At 55.5% G+C, this 19,722-nt stretch overlaps 1 protein-coding gene across 1 annotated transcript in view; it reads right to left on the reverse strand.

The window, feature by feature from the left end:
* Positions 1 to 106: 106 nt before the first annotated feature.
* LOC311190452 (phosphofurin acidic cluster sorting protein 1-like) overlaps positions 107 to 19,722 on the reverse strand; it is a 71,300-nt gene continuing 51,684 nt past the window's right edge. The window contains exons 3-24 of the mRNA XM_084262366.1: positions 13,477 to 13,566; positions 12,993 to 13,118; positions 12,648 to 12,810; positions 12,412 to 12,503; positions 11,326 to 11,406; positions 10,469 to 10,528; positions 9,695 to 9,846; positions 5,848 to 5,941; positions 5,452 to 5,523; positions 5,023 to 5,153; positions 4,763 to 4,895; positions 4,531 to 4,635; positions 3,114 to 3,220; positions 2,657 to 2,811; positions 2,447 to 2,557; positions 2,254 to 2,356; positions 1,445 to 1,487; positions 1,300 to 1,342; positions 1,063 to 1,204; positions 665 to 888; positions 345 to 458; positions 107 to 255 (exon numbers count right to left, since the gene is read on the reverse strand). Coding sequence (XP_084118492.1) covers positions 140 to 255; positions 345 to 458; positions 665 to 888; positions 1,063 to 1,204; positions 1,300 to 1,342; positions 1,445 to 1,487; positions 2,254 to 2,356; positions 2,447 to 2,557; positions 2,657 to 2,811; positions 3,114 to 3,220; positions 4,531 to 4,635; positions 4,763 to 4,895; positions 5,023 to 5,153; positions 5,452 to 5,523; positions 5,848 to 5,941; positions 9,695 to 9,846; positions 10,469 to 10,528; positions 11,326 to 11,406; positions 12,412 to 12,503; positions 12,648 to 12,810; positions 12,993 to 13,118; positions 13,477 to 13,566 — 2,457 coding nt within the window. The 3' untranslated portion in view covers positions 107 to 139. The remainder of the gene's footprint in view (positions 256 to 344; positions 459 to 664; positions 889 to 1,062; positions 1,205 to 1,299; positions 1,343 to 1,444; positions 1,488 to 2,253; positions 2,357 to 2,446; positions 2,558 to 2,656; positions 2,812 to 3,113; positions 3,221 to 4,530; positions 4,636 to 4,762; positions 4,896 to 5,022; positions 5,154 to 5,451; positions 5,524 to 5,847; positions 5,942 to 9,694; positions 9,847 to 10,468; positions 10,529 to 11,325; positions 11,407 to 12,411; positions 12,504 to 12,647; positions 12,811 to 12,992; positions 13,119 to 13,476; positions 13,567 to 19,722) is intronic.

Here is a 19,722-nt window from a genome sequence, read left to right on the forward strand (position 1 = left end):
CAGGAACCAGTGTGGGTGTGGTATCTTCCTCTGCAGAGCAGGCAGGGGCTGGGCCGCAGAAGAGGGGACAAGAGCATGTCCGTGTCTCCATCTCCTCCTGCGACACTCCGCAGCTCCATCCCAGGGCTCTCCCTGCATCTCACACACTCTTTGAGTAGCCAAAGATGCCCACAGGGAGGTACTTGACATGTGTTGGCCACTGTGCTGCCAGCTGGAAAAACTTCACATCGTTCCACTCCACCCCATCTATGGAGACTGAGAGGGGAGGGCGCAGTGAGGCACAGCCCTGCCACGGGCAGCCTGCGCTGCCTGGACTGACACCCACAGCCCTGCGGGTCCCTCACCTCGCAACATGGTGTTCTGGTGCTTGGCTGTGCAGATGAGGCGCGTGATCCCTTCGATGACTTGGCTTTTGGGCTCTAGGTCCTTCTCTTTTGGTTTCTTGCTCAGGAACATCACTGGGGCCGAGGACAGACAAAGCCAAAATTAGGATGTCCCCACCCGGCCCTGGGTGGGAGCCCTTACCCCAGGCTGGGCTGGCAGCACTGACTGGCCCCTCCTGGGCCAGGTGGCAGCTCTGCCCTCCTGTGGGCTCCCCCCATACCCTTTTTGCAATGGACTGTGGCCCCGCTGATGGAGATCACCTCCGGGTGGGCTTGGTTACCTTTCTTGTTCTTCTCCTTGGTGACCACGGTCATGGCCATGGTGCTGGGGGGCACCAGCTCCCCCGTGCTGGGGATGCGGCTGACCTGGAGTGAGCGGAAGTTGCTCTTGAGCGTGTTCTTGATACCCGTCTCCCGCTTCTCGCCCTCCTTCTTCCTGTCCAGCCCTTGTGTTGTCCAGTAGTCCACCTGCAGGCCCATCACCTCCACGCCAGGGCTCAGAGACCTGTGCGAGATGGGCAGCACCGTGCAGCAGATGGGTGCTGTACTCCCTCCTCTCCCTCCCCACAGCCCAGCTGCAGCCGGCACCGGCAGCACCAGGATGCGGCAGCCTGGCCAGGCAGCACCTCAAATCCTCCCCACCCCAGCACCCACCACCTCAGAACATGGGGGTCCTTACCCAGCGCCCGAGAGGCCACTGCTGACAGACGGGGAGGGTGGTGGGGTGCTCACGGTCTCTTTGCCATAGGGAGATGCTCCACCAGTGGCTGGTGCTGAGCTCAGCAAGGAGGGGGTGCAGACTGTGGCATCATCCGAGTCCACTGGGAAGGAAGAGTGTGGGTCAGGGGATACTGGGGGATACTGGTAAGGGTGTCCCTACAGTGGAGAACGGAGCTGTGGGTCTCCAGGGACTCACCGGAGGCGCTGAAGGACTGCTCCACCAGGCCCACCTTTACCACCTGCAAGGACAGATGAGTCAGATGATCCCTGGCATCAGCAGGGCTGTGCACTACCCCTTTCCTCCCAGGCCAAATTGCCCGCTGGCCTCTCAACACACTCACCCCCACGAAGGGTACAAACTTCTGGCAGGAGTCTTCATCGGGGCTGCACAAGGAAGAGAGGCTGGTCAGGGTCTGGATGTGCTGAGCACAGAGTGCCATGCGACTAGCCTGGTGGCCCAGGGACCCCCCACGCTGGCAGGGGCCAGCGCTGGCTCACGGCCACCGGGACCATTTCCTCTGCCCTCCCTCCCATGGGACCCCCTATCCCCGACATGGCAGCACAGGGCACACTACACAAGGAGGCAAGGAATTGGCCCCTCCAGTGCTGGGAGAGGGCTTGCATGCGGGAGGGCAACCATGCCCTGCTTGGGGGTCATGGCTCCTCTGCACAGCAAGAGGGATGGACGTACATGAGGGGGAAGGGGGGAGGGGGGGGGCCAGGCAGCGGCACAGCAAGCACAAGCCAATACCTGATATAAAAATCAAAATAGAGACTTCTCTTCCTTGGGTGCCAGAAACCAAGAGAAGGGAGAGGTGAGAGCGCAGCTGGAACATGAGCGTCAACCCCCGGGCAGCATGGTGCTGGCTTGCGGCCCCCAGCCCAGCCCAGCCCCGGCAGTTGGTCCCCACTCCTGGGGCCGTCACAGCCCGCAGCTGCTGGAGGGGCCGAGTGCACCAGGGGGTGGCAGGGAATAGCGCTGCGGGCCTCGTGGTGTGGAACCCCGGCTCCCCTCGGCGCCGCGCTGCTCGCCGGCAGAGCAGAGCACGGGACCTCGCTCACTCGTGCCCCATCTCCCGGAGCCCTGTCCCAGGCTCAGCCCAGACTGGGGCCACGTGAGGCAGCTCAGGCACCCCAGGGCCACGCTCACCTCTTCTGTTTGTAGGTCAGCATGGCCTCAGAGATGGGGAGCTGGTGGGAGAGGCTGGCTCCGGCAATGAACTGGGCGACGCGCCCCGCAATGTCCACTGTGTCTGCGGGCACAAAGGAGAGCGGCAAGGGCTTTGGTGGCAGTTGGGCTCCGCTCCAGGGCGCTGCCGGGCCGGGCCTGCCCCGCTCCTTACCTGCGACGGGTGGCTCAGCCCTGCTGAACAGCTCCCGCCACGCCGTGTCCAGGAAGAGAGTGCTGTACTTGTTATCCACCGAGGCCAGGTACTTGGCCAGAGGGTGAGAGCCTGCAGGTGGGAAGGGAACCCTTGGCTCCAGATGGGGAACCCCGGGGCGGTAACGGGGGGAGGGGACAACCCTGGGGCTGGGCTTGCAGCAGCTCTTACCCAGCGGCACAAGCAGAAAGCGAAGGTAGTTGAGCCAGTCGGGCGTCTTGCTGGCCAGCTGCTCCACGAAGAAACGGAGGACAATGCTCAGGTAGCTCTGGTCCCCCGCCACCACCACCTTCACTGGGGGAGGCATGTGGGAGTTACAGTTACAGCTGCCAAAGGGAGAGAAAAGGGGGCTGTGAGGGACGGGCAGTGGCTCAGCAGGTGGGTCGGGCGGCAGGGAACACGCCCTGCCAGACCGGCCAACCCAGCATCAGAAACCCACTGCTGACAATTCCCAGCTTGCTGAGTGCCACTGTGGGCACAACCAGCACCAGGACACCCCACTTATCCCAGCTACACCTGCTCCTACAGCTGTGTCCACAATCCCAAGGGGTCCTAATGAGCCCCAGGGGAGCCAGGGCCCTTCCCAGCCCTTCCCTGTGGTCACAGGGAGCCGTCAGGCTGTACTCACTATCGCTGGATGCGGGAGACAGTGGTGTTGAAGGCTGCCTGGATGTCCGCCACAGAGCAGGTGGATACAACCAACTGTTTGTGTGCCTGGAGTTGCTCGCTCACGTACTGCCAATGCAGAGAGCTTGGGTTAAGGCGCCCTGGGGAGGCTGTGGCAGTGCTGGCCAGCACCAGCCCACGCCTGTCCCAGCCTCTGTGCTGGAGCTGGGGTCCCTGGCCCTACCCACGCGTGCAGGGAAGCTGAAACCATCACCCCAGCTGCGTGCCCAAGCACCCCCACTCCTACCAAACTGCTCCAGCCTCCTGCTCCCACCTTTATGCACAGCGGTCCCCACCACACCCTGTGATGGCAAGGGCAACCTGGCTGTGCTCTTTCAAATTAAAGGTTTGGTTCAGGGACCCTCTGATTTAAATCCTGCCACCCCACAGCAGGGCCCAGACCTAGGCTCAGTCCCCCTCTGCTTGGTCCCTTCTCTTGCTCTCCCACTGTGGCACTCCAAAGTCCTCCTGAGCCTCTTCAGCTGTTAGCATGCAGCTGAGCAGTGGTACAACAGGCACTCTAGACAAGGGGGCTGAGATGGTGCCACGGTAGGGTCTGGGAGTGGACATTTCTCCTTTTTCTCCTCCAGGGCAAGAGCCAGTGCAGGAACATGCCAAGGATGGGTGGCTTGGGGTCTCTGCCTCTCGCTGGGAAGCCGCCTTCTGCCACAAACCCTGCCTTGGTTTTCCAGCACTGTTTCTGGGTGCAGGTGCAGGATCCTGGTGGGATCTGGCCAGTGCTGTACATAACTGCTGCTTCCATGTTCGCACACATGTACATGGCCCTGCTCAGTGCTTGGCAGGCAACTCCTCCAAGCATGGGGGAGGCAGGAGCTTATCTGGGCGTGGGTCCACCCTCACGCAAACATGACGGTGATCAGCATGAGGTAGGAGAGCCTCACATGCCCCCCTGTCCAGAGACTCCAGCTCTGACAACGAGTTAACGCTCCCTGGGAGCAGTGGGCTATGCTCTCCCATCCCTGAATGAGAAATGGCCCCTGTGCTTCTTCCCAGGGCCCAGTGCCAGCAGTGGAAGCCTGGCACCTCTGCCAGGGCACCCACCTAAGCTCTGCCCACTGGGAGCCAGGACCTGGCAGGGTAAAAGGCACAGTCTGTTAACCAGTCCCTTCTGGGACTGCTCAGGGCATCACGCTTCGAGGATCCAGCGGTGCTGGTGTGTGGCACGTGATGGAGGAGCCACACCGGGTTTGTGTGTATTTAGCGCTGTGCAAAGGCACCGTCTCCCAGAAGAAAGGGCCACACTGGGGGAGAGGAGGGTACAGCTGGTGCCAGCTTCCCTAGGACGCCCAGGCACGGTTGGGAGAGTCCCCCGGAACCCTGCTCCCCCTGTGCATCCGGTTCTCATCACGCCTACTCACCTGGCCCTGCCACTCAGCAACATTCACCAGCACGATGCTCTCAGGAAGCTGCTCATCTGAGACCAGGATCTGGTTCAGCTGATCATAAACAGACTTTCGGGGCACCTGTGAGAGTGTCACCAAGGAAGTTGACCCCAGCTGGCTGCCTTGGCCACTTTGCCCATGGCTGAGGGCCTGGCAGTGCTCTCGAGCGAGAAGCCCCCAGGTGAGGCAGCTTCCAGGGCCTCCTCACCTGGGTGCTGTGCCATGAGTCCGGCGAGCTCTCGCTGTCCAGGCTGCTGGCGCGGCCACCCTGTCCCTTTGAGCTCTGCCGGTCCTTCACAGAGGTGCTGCGGGGACGCCACAGCTGCTTGCTCTCCGCCTTGCTGTGAGGGAGAAGCAGCAGAGGCAACACTTGAGGAAATCCCATTTCCACCAAGCCCCTGCTCACTCCAGGGAGCCAACGTGAGGTGAGCCCTCTCAGCCCTGGCACAGGGCATGGAGCCGCCTTACCTGGGGGACACGGCACCGGGGAGCTCAGCTTTGGTCCCAGGCCCCAGCTGAGCCAGCCTGTCCGCACTGCCCTCCCTTGTGGCAGCCTCTGGGGGGGCCAGCCGTGAGCACGGCTCCTCTGCAGCCAGCTCCTGAGGGTCACACACAGTTACGTCACACACATCGCTCCCCCTGCACCCACGGGTGTCCCCATCAGGGTAGGCCTGGTGGCCCTGATGGAGAGCCAAGGCTGCAGGGCCTCTAAGAGGATTGGCTCCATCTCCTGCAGACCCTAACCCTCCTTCCACTCTTGCTGCTCTCCAGGCCCAAACTACTCATCCCCCCCAGCACCCCTTCTCCCAGGCTGCTGGGCACCTCTGGTCCCCCAGAAAGCAAGGTGAAGCCGGAGGGAGCTCCAGCCCTACTCCACATCCCATAGCTCAGACTCACCACTGCAGGGATCTCCACTCCCGGCTCTTCCTGCGGTCGCTGCGCTCCCGGCTTCCGCTTCTCTGCCTCGCCCTGGGGGACAGGGAGTGGGGTCAGAGCAGGATGGAGCACCCTGAGCAGAGCGGCTGCCAAGGACCTGTGCCCGGCCTCACAGAACACATGCTCCCACGGGGGAGCCCGGCGTTCCCCTGGGACTGTCCCAGAGGATGCCCCCCCCTTGCTACCTGCCTGCCTGAGCTCAGAAAAAGAAGAGGAAAGAAGGGAAGGAGCAGCCCCAGGCAGATGCTGCCAGGAGCTGTGGTCTCGGAGGGAGCTGCAGGCACTGCGGGGATGCTGGGCTGGCTGGGGGAGGGGAAGGGGACAAGAAGTGGTGGTGGTGGTGGTGGTGTAACTCACAGGGCTGCCCGACTCTTGATCCTGCCCTTTCTGGCTGTGCAGACTGCCGATCTCAGTCTGGGAACCAGAATGAGAGACTCCCTCAAAGAAACGCCTGCAGAGAAACAGACAGACGAACGGACGGACAGACAGACAGACGGGAGAGAAAAAGGCAGGAATAAGAGAGGAACAAAGTCACCACGACCCCAGCGCGCTCCCGCCGGCCTGTCCCCAAGCACAGAGCACCGTGGAGAGGTCCCCAGTGAGACCCAAGGCCAGACACCCAAGTGTCCGAGTGACTGGCAGCTCAGGAGCAGACCCGCCAGCCCCACGCACCACGCTCTGCTGCCACACGGTGCGGGGACAAGGTGGGGCCACCCAGACCAACACCCTAAACCTGTGACCCTGGTGAGGTGGAGGCAGAGTCCCCATCGCCCAGGATTCCTCTCTCAGGTGGTCTCACCCTACCACTGCAGCGTGGGTAAGGAATCACCGCCTTGCCCCATCTCACTGGCACGTGGTCTCTGTCAACTCCACAACTCCAATGTGCTGCTGCTGAGTCTCTCTGCCTCCTGTGCACCACCATGGCTTTCCATGGATTTCTCCTGCCTTCCCTTCTGCTCCCCCTTTTCCAGGGAGGGCTCCTTGCCTCTGACTGCTGCTGTGGCAGCTTTCACTTTCCTTTTCTGCTCTCCTGTTTCCCAAGGCTCTGAAGCCCATGATACTGCACAAAGAAGCAGACAGCAATGCTCTGTTTTGTTCCCCAGCACTTAAATTTGCCTTTCTTTAGGTCTCTGAGGTGATGTTTTGGTAGAACTGCAGAGTGCAACTCCAAGTTCCTGGTCCCAAGTCCCCGCCGTCAACACAGGAACTCCCTTGAGGCAGCAGAGCTGTCTCCACTGCCACAGTGTGAGCTTCCAAATTTGTTTCCCCTTTTCCCCCTTTTTCCACTTGCCAAGGAGCCTCTCCACACCCTGCAGGCTGCTCAAAGACCAGCCTTTAGGAAACAAGCAGGCTCTATCACTGGACCTTACCTGCCAGCTTTCCCAGGACCCTTGGAGCGATGGCAGCCCACCTGCAACACGTGGCTCTCCCAGAGGAGATGGGTGCCAGCTTCCTTCTGAGCTGTACGTGTGTGTTTGCTCACTACCTCCCAGAAAGTTTCTCCTGCTTCCCCTGGTGTGCAGGTGGGGATCACCAGGTTGCAGGTTTCCAGGGGTGGCCACAGAGGCACACGAGCAGTTCTCTGAGGCCTCTGCCAGGGTTTCTCCACCGTTACTCTACTGTCCTCACCTGGCTGTACCTGCAGCTTTCTGTGGGATGGCTACAAACCTCTGAACGTCCTGGCTACTCCTGTTACTCTCCTGTGTCCTTATCTGTTAGGTGGTGCACAGCACTGCCACTGGCTTTGACAGCTCCTACAAGGACATTTCATCTCAGTCAATGATGGTGCCCAGCACAGAGCAGCTCTCCAGCAGCCGTGTTTCTACACTGGCTGGGAGAAGCCAAGGCTCAATTTTCCTCTCACTGGCTCCAGGACCAGCTGCTTCATGACATTGTCATTTACCAGAGCTACAGGATTAGAGTCCCCACCCTGTACAGCCATCGCTCCCAGCTTCCCTTGTTGCTCAGATTAAAGGCTCTTCTATCAGCATGATGGAGTCTGAGTCTCAGCAGGGTGAGATTTTGGTAAACACAGATTCCTTCTGTTTTCAGTTCATTAGCCCCCCAGTCCACTTTCCCAGTCACCTGTAGAGACATTTGCTCCTTCACCTCTGATTTTCAGTCAAAGGCTCAGTTCCAGTTCCACTTTGCCCCAGTGCAGGAGCAGCCTACAGCTGTGTGGCCTCCCTGGTTGATGAAAAGGATGGCTACCTGCTCCTGACATGGCTGGCACAACCCAGGGCACTGGCTGCTGCTCACCCTTAAGGACTACCTTCTCACCCTTGCTCCACAGAGACCTTCACAGTGCCTAGCAAGGCTGCCTATGACAGTAAATAAATCACAGAATCACAGAACATTAGGGGTTGGAAGACACCTCAAAAGATCACCTAGTCCAATCCCCCTGCCAGAGCAGGATCACCCAGACTAAATCACACAGGAACGTATCCAGGGCGGGTTTGAATGTCTCCAGAGAAGGAGACTCCACAAACCTCTCTGGGCAGCCTGTTCCAGTGCTCAGTCACCCTCACAGTTTAAAGTTTCTCCTTATATTCACATGGAACCTCCTATGCTCCAGTTTGCACCCGTTGCCCCTTGTCCTATCACTATCCATCACTGGGAAGAGCCTGGCTCCATCCTCCTGACTCTCGCCCTTTACATATTTACAGACATTAATGTGCTCACCCCTCAGTTTCCTCCAGGCTAAAGAGGCCCAGATCCCTCAGCTTGCCCCCATAAGTAAGGTGTTCCACTCCCTCCACCATCTTGGTGGCCCTGCACTGGACTCTTTCAAGGAGTTCTATGCCCTTCCTGGACTGAGGTGTGAGGATCACACCTTGAAATTAAATGCAAGGCTGGAAGGCTGTGCAGGGCCTTGGACCCATACAGGCTATGCTAGAGACCTTGGCAGGCAGCTCCTGAGGAAACATGTGGAGCCAGTGATGTGAATTCAAGGGGACAGACACTCAGCACTGCCAGAAACTGAGGCACCCGAGAGCACACCAAGCCAGGGTGAAAACCAGCCTAGGGCCCAATGGGTTCATCCACCAGAGACCTTAGCAAACACCTAAGGAAGACTGTAATGGCAGGTACAAGCCCAAACCAGCTCTTACTCTAGGATGTTCTCCCAGTAACCAGATATTTGCAAGCTGGCACTGGCAGAACTCTATTTAAGTACTCTCAATAGACTTTTCTTCCTGTTTACATAAGCTTTACACACTTTACAGACACAAACCATCATCTGACCACAAAAAGACCTTCCTTTTTCTCCCACAGCACCTCTGCTTCTTTTAAAGCCTTTGATGAGAGACCACATGAAACTCCTTTCAGAGTTCAAGAAGACCAACTAAGCAGCTGCCCCTTGCCCATGTGCCTGCTGTCTCGTTCACAATGACTTGTGGGTTTGTGGGAAACATGACTTCTGTCATGTTGTACCTTCAGCAGGGATTCAAACTAATCCAAATTATATTTAAATACACAACTATAGAAAAAAAATAACAATAAGTAAGCTTGGCTTGGCTAGATGATACCCAGCACGCTGTTAGGCAACCAAGTAGAAAGACAATAAAAAGCAACTTTGTCACAACAGGACAGCACAGAAACAGAACAGCCATGAGCAGAGAGGCCAGGTAAACACAGAAAAAGCAGGAGAAAAGCCTGGTTTCACTGCATGGGCCATTGGAGACCTCTGTGCCAGGCCAGCAGTGTTGGCAGAGCAAGTCAAGCCATCAGGTGCTTGGGCAACAGGGTGAGGAACATTGTTGGTGGTAGCTATCTGTATGTCTCCACAAAGGGTGGGAATACAGCATGCAGATCTCACAGAGACACAAGGACCAGCCCAAGCAGTCACAAAGTGCTCAAAAGACAGGCATGCTTCAGGGTGGAGAGCCCTGAGAAAGCCAGGCCTGTCAGCAGAAAGATACAACAGCTGGGAAGAGCGGGGGCCTAAGCAGGTCAGTGGTGTCAGGTGGTGGACTGGCAGGAAATTACAGGAGACTAAACGTGAAGGAAGCCAGTTTTAATGGGCAGACTGGAGTTTATTAACCAGCATATGCAAGTGAGGAGCTCAGTGGTCCCAATGGAAGATGGTGATGGGAGTGTAGCCAAGACAACGCTTGCATTAGCCCGAGCAACAGAAGAGTGTCAGAGGCATTTCTCCAGGTCCCACAGCCTGTGCTGTCAGCCTGTGACTCCCTAGAACCCTTACCTCAAGGTGGGCTTGGGTGTGCTGTGCACACTCTCATTGTCCTCAATCTCCGGGCCGCTGTCACTGTTGTTGCACTCCTCCAGGCTGTCATAGAGCAAGCCCAGGTCTTCCTCCACCTCCTGGGTCTGGTCTACAGGGTCAGAGTCCAGAACCTGTGGGACCAAGCCCAGAGGGCAATGAAGATATGTGGAGCCACCTACATCCCAGGCCAGGCACATACAAACTCCCTCCCAGCCACAAGGCATGCCATGGCACTGCTCCCACCTCACAGAGCCAAATCCAGGCTCTGGAAAAAGCAAGCAGTACTGTCCCTGGGCCAAAGGAGAGTGCCACGAGCTTGACATCTGAAGGAGTCATGGACACCCATCTTACTGGGAGTTAAGATACCTGAGAGGACCTCCACTGGCTGAGCTGCACACTCAGTGCAGGCTGCCAGCCACGGCCAGCTACCTGAGGCTGTGTCAGCCTGCTCTGAGTCGTGACCAGGATTGTCCCTGCAATGCCAGCTTCTGGGGCACAGCCAGTCTATGACAGCACAGCACCCTTCCTCCTCTGGCCCCTCTTCCCACCAGAAAGGTGTTGTTAATGAGGCTCCGAGCTCACTCCTTGAGGCAGGAAGCTTTGGAAAAGCCAAAGCCTGATCCATGCCATTCCTCACAGCACCTTTGGTAACATCCCCAAGCACTTGCAGCTCATGCCTTGTGCTCCCAGCGCATGGGAGCCTGCCCATCTGCAGGAGACACTGCCAGGTGGGGCAGCTTTCCTGCTTCTTACCTCCTCTGTCACTTTAAACCTCTTCAGCAAAGCCACAAATTTTTGCTTGAAGTTTGGTTGCTAAAACAAAACAAGGGAAGAAAAACGATCAGCAAAACTATCAAACCACATTCCAAGATGACTAACTCACAGGCCAGGGTTGCTCTCTTTAGCATGCTGTCTGCTCCCTTCTGGGTCCACAGGCCCACAGTCAGATATGATGTGCCTTGCTCTTTAAATCTGCTGTGGGATTTGGACTAAATCTGTGTTCTGCAAGAACCCATTGTATCTGGGCATGAGGGAGGGTGCAAGGACTCTCTCTCTCTCTCTGCTACAGGCTGGAATAGCACTTTCACTTTATTTAAATCCCCTTTCTCCCTAGACCATCTGTTTGAGAAATGTTGCCTTCAAGCAAGAAAAGACAGGGAACAACTCAAGGAACCTCAGGGACCTGGCAGGGCTGAAGCAGATGGGGATGAGATGCTTGGAGAGCAGGGGGCTAGTAGGGCACATCCCCCTTTTGCTGACAGATAGAGGAGCTGCTGGTGGACCACCCTTCCTCCCACCAACATTCCCCTTCCTCAGGGAGGGAAAGAGAAGAGACCATGTCACAGCAGCAGGTCAAAACTTGTGTTGTGTATAGATCATCACCAATAGGAAGTCCAGACCATAAGCTGAGGTACAGTTCTAAGCAGCAAGCTAACTCATTAATGGCAAGAGGTTTAACCCTTCAGAGCCATGGGCTCTCTCTCCTGCTCCGTACCGCTGCCAGCATCCCCCACTCCCCCACGCCCACAACCTCCCCCTCACTCCCTGCAGGGAGGGGAGGAAGGGAGTCCCTTCCATCCCTTTGATCATGTTGTAAATGCTGGTGTTACTCTGGTCATTGATGTGGTTCTGATCATTTTCCTCCTAGCCTTCTTGGTTTTCCTCAAGTCATCCTCTTCGTCAAACAGATCCTGCAGGTAAAACATCACAGCACATCAGAGCAACTCAGAGTGCAGGGAGCAGCACCTCCTAGAAGTTGCCCTGCCCCACACTTGTCACCTATTTTGAAAAGCTTTAGTCCACTCTGCTTCCAGGGTCTTGCTTCTCTCACCTCTCTCTATGCAGCTCCTCCCTCCTTAGCACTGTCCCCTAACAGACTTTATTCCTCAGAGCCTTTGCTCCCGGGCACCAGCAAGACTCAGAGGAGAGGCAGCAACTTTCTGCAACAATCACTGTAACAAAGCCTAAAACTTCTCTCACCAGCCTCCCCAGGACCCAGGTGTTGCTCTCCTACTCTCCAGGGTTAGCTTAGTGCCTGAGGACACAGTGCCTGAGGTCACAAAAAGTGCTCTTCCAGGATCAGCCTCGACAGTAAACACAGCCCTCAGGACATGGGACCTGGTGTGTTAACCCAGCGTGATGGGACTGGTAATATGGGAGACCCTGAAGAGAGGTTTGTCCCTGCACGTGATCAGCATGCTTCCACCGGTCCTTTCTGGCCTCGAGTGTAGCCACCACTACAAGAGGGCAGTAAAGAGCAGCGGCACAACTCCTCACGGTGCTGGGACGGGTCCACAAGCTCTGAGCATTTTCAGACCCAGACTGTGCTTCTTCCTAAAAGCTTTGTTCCCTCTCAGAAAGAGTGCAACCTCTGGCCTGTCATCACAGGGAGACAGGAGAGAATTGTGGTGCAAGGTGAAGGGGGCTTGGGAGGTGTTTTATGCTGCAGACCAGACAGCTCTGAGGACACAAAGGTGAGACCTATGGCTCTTCAAAGTCTCTTGCCCCACCATGGACTTGACAGCAGTCCACAGTTGTTCCTGCTGTCAGCTGCTGTGGGTCTCTACCCTCTGAAACCGTGACAAATGTTTACCAGGCACATGAGAGGGACTCAGGGTGATCAAGATCCTCGGACCCCTGGCCCTTGACACAGAAATGAGACCAGGACTTAAGCCATCCTGTCAGGCCTCCCTTACCTGACCCTGCACAGCGTCATCACTGGCTTCCTGCTCTGAGGAGAAGCTGTCATCCTCTTCTTCAGAGTAGTTATCAATGTCTGGGGAGCGATCTGAAAGCAGACAGTGCAGATGCCACAGCTAAGCATGAAGTCTGTCACGGCTGTTACTGCTTAGCAGGCACCTGGGGATGCACTCTGTTACCCATGTCCTGTCCTAAAGGCTTGCCTTCAGGTCTGTGATGAGCACTAACACACCTGAAGCTTTGATTTTAGGACCTGAGGGGACGCTCCCATCCTCATGGTCAATGGGCTGACTGGACAAGGAGTAGATGCTGATCTCAGCCACTCGGATGTTCACATCCTTCATGTTGCTGTGGAGGCCCAGAAGCTGCCCGCCATCCGTCGGGTGCTGCATCACCTAGGCAGGCAGACAAGACCCCCTGAGACAGGGTGACACAATGGCAGCTGGCAACCCCAACCCCTCTGTCTTACAGTCAGCCAACAAGCCAGAGCACTGACTGCTCCGAGCACCCGCCAGCCGACCCAGCTCCGGCACAGGGAGGCCATGCAAAGCTCCCCTCTGTCCCCAGCACCCTGTACCTCAGCCATGTTAATGATGCCCACTGCAAGGGTCTTGTAGCCCAGGATCGTGCGGTTCTTGTATCTCTTCCTCCGCTGGAGCATGATCTGCAGTTTGTTGCCATCTCTCTTCAGGAAGTGTGGGTACTGAGGAAGGGAAGCACAGGGAAGATGAGGGCAGGGCTCAGCGTGACACACAGATAGAAAACTCTTCCTCAGGTGTACAGCAGGATGCGGCCTGCTGAGCTGTGAGGTGCCTCTGAAAGGACACCTGCACTTAGCATCATTCTCCAAATCCACACTGCCCAGCAAAAGAACCCCTGGAGCAATGGAGCAGCTGGCCAGCAGCAGGAATATGCACTGTTATGATCTGAGCACGGGCAACCGCAGGAGGCCCCTCTTCAGAGGCTACCCCACCACACTGAGCCCCCAAAGCCATGCTTGCTGAGAAATGCTGGGTGAGGGGAGCACCAGGGAGCCCAGGGGACCAGGCAACACAAGATACCTGCAGTGAGAAGGTCAGCTCCAACTCGGTCTCCATCAGGCCACCAGGTGGGAGGACATATTCATTTGACCTCAGGACGCGCTTTGAACCCTACAACAAGATATGCAGATGCACACAGCTAAGCTGGAGCGTCTTGGCTACAGACTGCACCCCACACAAAGGCCAGTGGTGCTCAAAATCCACAAGGAAAGAGCCACTGCCTTCCCTCTGCTCTGTTCCACCCCACAGAGCCACCTTACACCCCCCCCAATTCGCACAAGCCTGTGGTTTGTCCTGTACTGCCAAAGGCCACCTCTCCGTACCCAAGCCTGGGGACCACTGGATGCTGCAGAGGGGGATACTGTGGAGAAGGACACTGCCATAGCCAGAGGGAGCCATGCATACAGCACCATCAGGGCAAGGAAAGGGTGCTAACACACCGCCTAGCTGGGAAAGGAACACATCTGGAGCACATCTCTGTCCTGAAGTAGATGGACTCAGTGTAGAACCCTGCCCAAGCACAGCTGTCAGGATGGATCTGTTAGGACCAAGGCAGGATGTCCTGGGGGAACAAGGGTCACCTTGCTTGCTCTGCTTGTGTTTCAGAAAACTCCTAGACTTTTCCTCAGGCTCCACAATTATTTTTTTTTTGGCTCTAGAAGGGGGCAAAAGAGAGGCACTCTAACCACATGCCTGCTCCAACTCTTTACTTCTGTACTATCTTTACTATCTCTACTGCTGACAGCAGTTCAAAGGAACTGGGTCCCACCTCAAATATGCTGCTTCTTCTCAGGATTTTGTTACACCTCATACCCCTCACAGCTTAATCCTGACAGATGCCATGTCCAGAGACCATTCAGCAACTTAGCCAAATCCTAGATTTTGCTAAAGTTAGGGGAGGTTAGAGCCTTTGTGAGGTTAGAGCTACCAGCCCTTCACCTCTGCTGCAAGTGGGTGGAAAAGCAGCCCCACAAGTCATGACAGGAGCATGCAGGTGGCACCATAAAGGAGACTGCAGCTACATCCCCCCCTCCTGCAATCAGAGACAATGGCAATGGGCACAGGCGTGTTTCAGCACCCTGTGAGCACCAAGGAACCTTGCTAATGGGAACTTTAGCAGGATCCAGCAAGCCTGGCTGGTGCTGATAATAAGGCCTTTCTTGTACCTCCATTGCTGATGTTGCCCATGTTAGCAAGAACAAAAAAACCCCACCCCAAACAACCTACAGAGGGGAGTGAAGAAAGGATTTTTTGCAGTGAGGCAGCATTACAGCTCTCAGTGATACCTGAGGAAAGACAAGCTCTAGTGAAACCCTCCTTGGTGTTCTGAGCTGCCTGCAACACTGTTCCCAGAGACTGTGCCAGGAGTGAGGCTTTCCTGTGAAAGGTCTTCCTAACATTGAAGAGGAGGAGCTCATCTCCTTTACCATTTGTGATCTTTCCCAGCCAAGAACTTACGAAGACCCTTCCTTCCTGAACTCTTCTTTAACAAGAGATGATGGGTGGTCACCCTGACAGTGATGATTTACTATGGCACCTTTACCATTTGTTGCAGAGAGATGACCCACCAAGGATTCAGTCTTTCATCAAAACACACATACTGGTGCAATTATTCTTCCTGAAGATGCTATTTCTAGGGACCAAATTGCAGGTCCAATTAAACAGGTTAGAAACTAGCAATTGGGGGCTACTACCTGCCCATCACCAACAGGGAGTTACAAACAATTTGGGATTTCCAGTGAGGCCAACATGAGGGTCAACCTCATAAGGGTCAATAAAGGCAAAAGTAAAGTCCTTCTCTAGGACATCCCACAACTTTGCTTCCTGGGAAGAAGCTCAGGCAGCAAGACAAACTGCAGAAAGGGACGGGGGAGTCCTGGATATCTCTAGCTCACCCTGTCCTGTTGCAGCAATGACACCAATCTTGGTCTCAGCAAATGTGCAGGCAGAGAAAAGGGATTTCTCCTCTCTGTTCAACACTGGTGACACCACAACTGGATTCCAGAGCCACTGTGGGCTCCCCAGTACAAGACAGACGTTGACAGACTGGATCAAGTCCAGCAGAAGACATTAGGATCATCAGGGGCTGAACCACAGGACATAAAAGAAGAAGCTACATAAGCTGGGTTTGTTCAGCTGGAAAAAAAAGAGGGTGAAGAGGTTCTTTTCTGCTTCCTACAGACACTTAGCAGGAGGATGCAGACAAGACAGAACTGAACCCCTCTCTGAGGTGCACAGGGACAGAGAGGCAACACAAATGAGCTGGAACATTGGAAATTACCATTAGATGTTGGGATTTTTCTTCTCTACAAGTGAAGTCAAACCTTAAGATAGGACACAGGAAGACTGAGGATTCTCCATCCCTTGAGATGGAGAAAGCTCAACTGGATGTGACCTTGAGCACCTGATGCAGTTCAGCTGTTCTGCAATTCGAGTCACTGCTGAATGAGACCAATTTCTCTGCGGAACAGTTGAGTGTCACCATCGGTGCTACAGGAAAACTTCATGTCACACTGTGACAATCAAGAGATGACACAGACTGTCAAGGAAGTGAAAAGCAATAGGGAGAGGTTGTGGTCACGGACTTTCACTACCTAACAGACTGAAAATATACAGGTCTCACTGCTCTACACAGGCACATGATGCCCAGGGCTGGTCTGCAAGGTACAATCCCCCGTTTCAGGTATAAATGTGGCCTAGTGGGTCTTGTTTAAAACACAGCATAGAGGTTAGAAGTGTGCATCAAACCTGGAAAAGGAGAGAGAACTAATGTTCTAGGGGAGATGAGGCCAAGGCTGACAGCAAAGTGCTGCCCAGAACTCCAGCTAAAGTTGTGCTCCAGGAGAAAACAGCCCATTAAATATCATCAGCAAATTTATTTAGAGAGGCAGCTGGTTCCGCTCAGGTAGGAGTGGGAAACCCTGCTTGGGGCTGCAAGAAAAACAAAGCATGAGTGGGGTGTAAACAGAAAACTCTGTGTGTACCACCCATGCAGAGCAAGAAGGAGCAAATCCCCACAAGTTCCTGGTGGGAACAGGGCTGTAGCAGCCAGCGGGCCTGGCAGAGGCAAACAGGCTCCTTGGCCTGGCCTAACTGTAGCACACATTCTGGTCTGAGATACTGGGGCTGCCAGCATTATCCCTCCACAGCAGCACCAAGGCCTGAATCTGAGTCACCAGCCACATCACACAAAGAGGCTGCAGGAGGATCTGTATCCCTCCCACAGCGCTTGGCACAGGAGTTGAAAGTTCTGGGAGTGCTGGGGTTTTCTATCATCTTCGTTTATTGTTTACTCTCTTCGGGGCTCCAGACTGAGTGTTTCTGAATTACAGGAAGCAATGAGGGGTAATGGTTTAAAAACTACCCAGGTGATATGAGCCAAAATACCCTTTTTCACAATAGTTCACACTTTATCTCACTGGAAGCCACTGAACACTAAATATTCAAATCACCTCTGGGAAATGGGTATGTTCTGTAGACACAGAAAGTTGCCTTAGTCCTTTGGCAGAGGTCTTTTCAGATGAAGGAGCAGATAACAGCACATGCCCCACTTGGAAGCTGTCTTTTAAGACCAGAAGGCCATGATCACTGTGAGGAGGAGATCAGACATTCTAGACAGGCTTATGCTATCCTTTGGGTCATGTACATTCATTGAACAGACTGTGTCCAGCGCTGGGGCTGATGTCTTGGTGTTGGCCCCACTCAAGTGGGGTCAGAGCTTTGTTTCCATCCAATCCACCTTTCAGAGCAGCTACTTCCTGACAGGCAACTTCCTTAACCCAACAGAGCTACTGCTGAAATGAGAGAAAATATAGCTCCCCTTTCCACTGGTCCCTAGCTGCCCCCTTGGGAACTCGCAAGTCCTCCACAAATTACATGCATCATCTGTTTCTATCCAAAAGATGGAGATGGCAACACTTTCTGGGCAGCCTTCAAACAGCTTCTTGCTAGCATGACTCATCTGTTACCTAGGAGAGAAGCAGGAGGGATGGATCCATCTGAGGCCATCCTGTAGGCAGGCTGTGCTGAAGCTGCCTACAGATTCCATCTGCCTTCCAGGAAGGCTCAGCAGCCCCCAAGCCTGCCGAGGCAGCTGGTCAGGCAGGTGGAAGCAGCCTGGGGAGGCACACAAGTCCACCCCACTCCCACATTGAGTGTTGAGCCATGGGGTTACGTGGGCAAGAAGCATTCTCCTCCAGTTTCCTTAAGCTTTGCAGTGAGCTTGTAACAGCACACAGCCACAGGTATCACAGAATCACGGAATTGGTTGGAAGGAACCTCCAGAGCTCATCAGGTCCAACCCCCCTGCCAAAGCAGGTTCCCTAGGACAGGTCACACAGGGAGGTGTCCAAACGGGTCTGGAATATCTCCAGAGAAGGAGACTCCACACCCCCCTGGGCAGCCTGTCCCAGGGCTCTGTCACCCTCACTGTGAAAAAGTTCTTCTGCATATTGGTGCTGAACTTCCTGTGCTCCAACTTGGGGCCACTGCCCCTTGTCCTGTCCCCACAGACTACTGAGAAGAGGCTGGCCATTTCCCCCTGTGTCCCACGCTTGAGATATTTATAAACATTGATCAAATTCTCTCTCAGTCTTCTTTTCTCCAGGCTGAACAGCCCCAGCTCACTCAGCCTTTCCTCACAGGGGAGATGCTCCAGGCCCTTAATCATCTTTGTGGCCCTCCACTGGACTCTCTCCAGGAGATCCCTGTCTTTTTTATACTGGGGAGCCCAGAACTGGATGTGGCCACACAGGGAGGAGGTGAACAGGGTCTTGGATTAAGACCCCGAATGCAGGTTCCATCCCCTGTGGTGAAGAACCCTTGCTGCTGGGGCGACTTCTGCCGACGGGATGCGAGTTTGGCCTGTGGCAGGGATGGGGGGTGATCTGGTGGGAGAAGCTGGAGTCCCACTGTGCAGCACCTCCTATGCTCTCCCATTTGCAGTGCACGAGAGGGGGCAGCTGAGAACACACACGGTCAGCACACAGCAGCCCCAGCATAAGGGGGGCTGCACAGGAGCCCAAGGTTCCCCAGTCTGGAGAAGCACAGACAGTGCAGGAGACTCAGGGAGTGAGGTACCATACCAGCCTATCCCCCCATGCCATGTGGGACCCCCAGCTGGCTCCCAACCTCAGTCCTGTGCCGCTGGCACTTGTGGCCCAGTGCCTTGATCGGTCCCCCATGTCCAGGGGCCAGGCAGCTCCTTCCAGCCCAGGCTGTTCCCTTGCTAAAAGCCTGCACCAAAGGGGCACAAGCCCTGGGGTCCTGAGGTCTGAAAGCCCAGTGCTTTCAGCTCTCCTGGACAGCACCATACACACAGAGATGAAAGACCAGCAAAGTGGGGCACTGAAGAACAGTGTCTGGACCACAGCAGCCTCTTGCTGTCTTCACCCCAGACCCCAAGTTTCCCACATTTTGCTTTCAGTTCCCTCTGTGCAAATGAACCGGGTCTGCCATGAAGGCAAACCCCAGCTCCCACAGCTCCACTAATACTGCAGCTTCCAGCGCTAATCCAGGATTTAGATCCCAATGTATGCCGCACAAAGAGCTCTGTGGGAGCACAAAGCTGCTGAGCCCCTGCCCCATGGTGCTTTCAATGGGATCAGCAGCTTTTCTGCCAGCTGACAAGAACGAAGGAAGGACACCAGCATCCCAGCTGTTTAGGGGAGCTGTTGTGAGGACAGCATACTCAAGAGACATCTTGCTTCCATGCCGTCCTTTGGCAGGGAGAAAGGATGTGCCTGCACCCACAGGGACCAATCTCTTTGCCACCAGCTGCAGAGAGAGAGAGGAGGGGAGGATCACACATACCAGCATGGGTGCAAATTCTCCCACCCCTTGGTGACAAAGATCCTCTCCCCTTCCCTCTGCCTGGTTCAGAGTAGGGCACCAGGCCTGGGGAGAATGCACAGAAAAAGGGACAGGACAGCGGAGGCAGCAATGAGATCACACAGGGTGCAAATGTCAGCAGAAGTCATGCACAGAGCTGCTGATCCCTTGCACCCTCCCTTCCCTTCCCACCCTTCAGTCCCCAGGGAGGGAATGCAGATGGAGGGCACTTCCAGAAACCGCCCAGCACTGAGCCTGCCTACAGGGTCAGGAATGGTGGGATGGGGGATGCCAAACTCCAAACAGCAGCTTGAGAGGAGGGGGTTGGCTGAGGCAGGCAGGGAATCAAGATGCGCTCTGCCCTGGAGCAGAGCCCTAACCAAATTCATCCCTGACACAAACCAGCATCAGGCAGCTTGCTGCTGTCCCTGGGGAATC

The sequence above is a fragment of the Gallinula chloropus genome (genome assembly GCF_964237585.1).
Source record: "Gallinula chloropus genome assembly, chromosome: 3".
Lineage (NCBI taxonomy): Eukaryota > Metazoa > Chordata > Aves > Gruiformes > Rallidae > Gallinula > Gallinula chloropus.